Source organism: Phaethon lepturus, unplaced genomic scaffold (assembly GCF_000687285.1).
Source record: "Phaethon lepturus isolate BGI_N335 unplaced genomic scaffold, ASM68728v1 scaffold30686, whole genome shotgun sequence".
NCBI lineage: Eukaryota > Metazoa > Chordata > Aves > Phaethontiformes > Phaethontidae > Phaethon > Phaethon lepturus.
Genome location: NW_010547361.1, coordinates 24090 through 25147, shown reverse-complemented (window position 1 = coordinate 25147; position 1058 = coordinate 24090). Strand labels below are relative to the sequence as shown.

The 1058-nt window shown below is 60.2% G+C and overlaps 1 protein-coding gene across 1 annotated transcript in view; it reads left to right on the top strand.

The window, feature by feature from the left end:
• Window positions 1–6: 6 nt before the first annotated feature.
• The window catches only part of VPS51 (vacuolar protein sorting 51 homolog (S. cerevisiae)), a gene marked incomplete at its 5' end in the record, with an annotated part of 3235 nt that continues 2183 nt past the window's right edge, over window positions 7–1058 (top strand). Inside the window, 2 exons of the mRNA XM_010289627.1 lie at window positions 7–153; window positions 969–1055. Of these exons, the coding sequence (XP_010287929.1) occupies window positions 7–153; window positions 969–1055 (234 nt within the window). The remainder of the gene's footprint in view (window positions 154–968; window positions 1056–1058) is intronic.

Genomic DNA, 1058 nt, shown 5'->3' with positions numbered 1-1058 from the left:
ACCGCCCGGGGCTTTGCCGACGGCCCAGCTGAGCGGGGGGCCCCCGCAGCACCCCCAGCCCTGCTGCTGCTCCTCGCCCGCCTCTGCCTTGATTATGAGGCCACCACCATCAGCTACATCCTCACTCTCACTGATGAGCAGTTTCCCCCACAGGTGAGCCCCCCAAAACTGCTCCAATTGCCCCAAAAATGGCCCTAAGGTGACCCTAAACGTCCCTAAGAGGTCACAAAATGGCTCTGCACCCCCCTGTGTCTCAGTATCCATTCAGGACACAGTGGTGGGTACTATGGTGTGCATGGAGGCATGGGGATCTTCCTTCTGCCTCCTCCAAAACATCCCTGAGTGGACCCAGAATGGTCTGATTGTCCCCAAAATGGCCCCAAGGGGGTCCTGAATGGGCCTACGAGACCTCAAATGATCCCGAGATCCTCTGTGGCCCCATGGCCCCCCAGGGTGTTGGTGTGGATATAATGGTGTGTTTGGAGGTATGGGGATCTTCCTTCCATCTTTGTGTGCCCCAAAATGTCCCTGAGGGACCCCAAAATGTCCCCAAGTCCCTCCCTGTGCCCTGCTGTGGCCCCATGTCCATCCAGGATATGACCCTGGGGATAGCAGTGCATGTGGAGGCAGAAGGGTCATTACCAGCGCCAGCGTCTCCCAGATGTCCCCTAAGGCACATCAATATGTCCCCAAGGGGTTTCTGCTTGTCCCCAAGTCCCCTCAGATGCCCCACAGATCTGAGGATGACAGTGATGCTGTTGCAGGTGGGGTGGCCCAGAGAGCATCCCGTGTGTCCCCTGATGTCCCTGTGCCCCCAGGACGTCAGATGGTGGAGGCACGGGGGTGCATCTGCACATGTAACCCCAAGCCACAGGGCCAGTGGTGACGGTGGGGATAGCGCTGTGCACGGCTGTGTTGAGGGTGTTGCTACATGTCTTCACCTGTCTCCGTGTCCCTTGCACCCCCAGGACACAGGCCCGGCGGTGACACCAGGACCGGCACTGTGCGCAGAGGCGCGGGGGGCAGCGCAGCGGCTGCTCGACCACTACGTGCAGGTC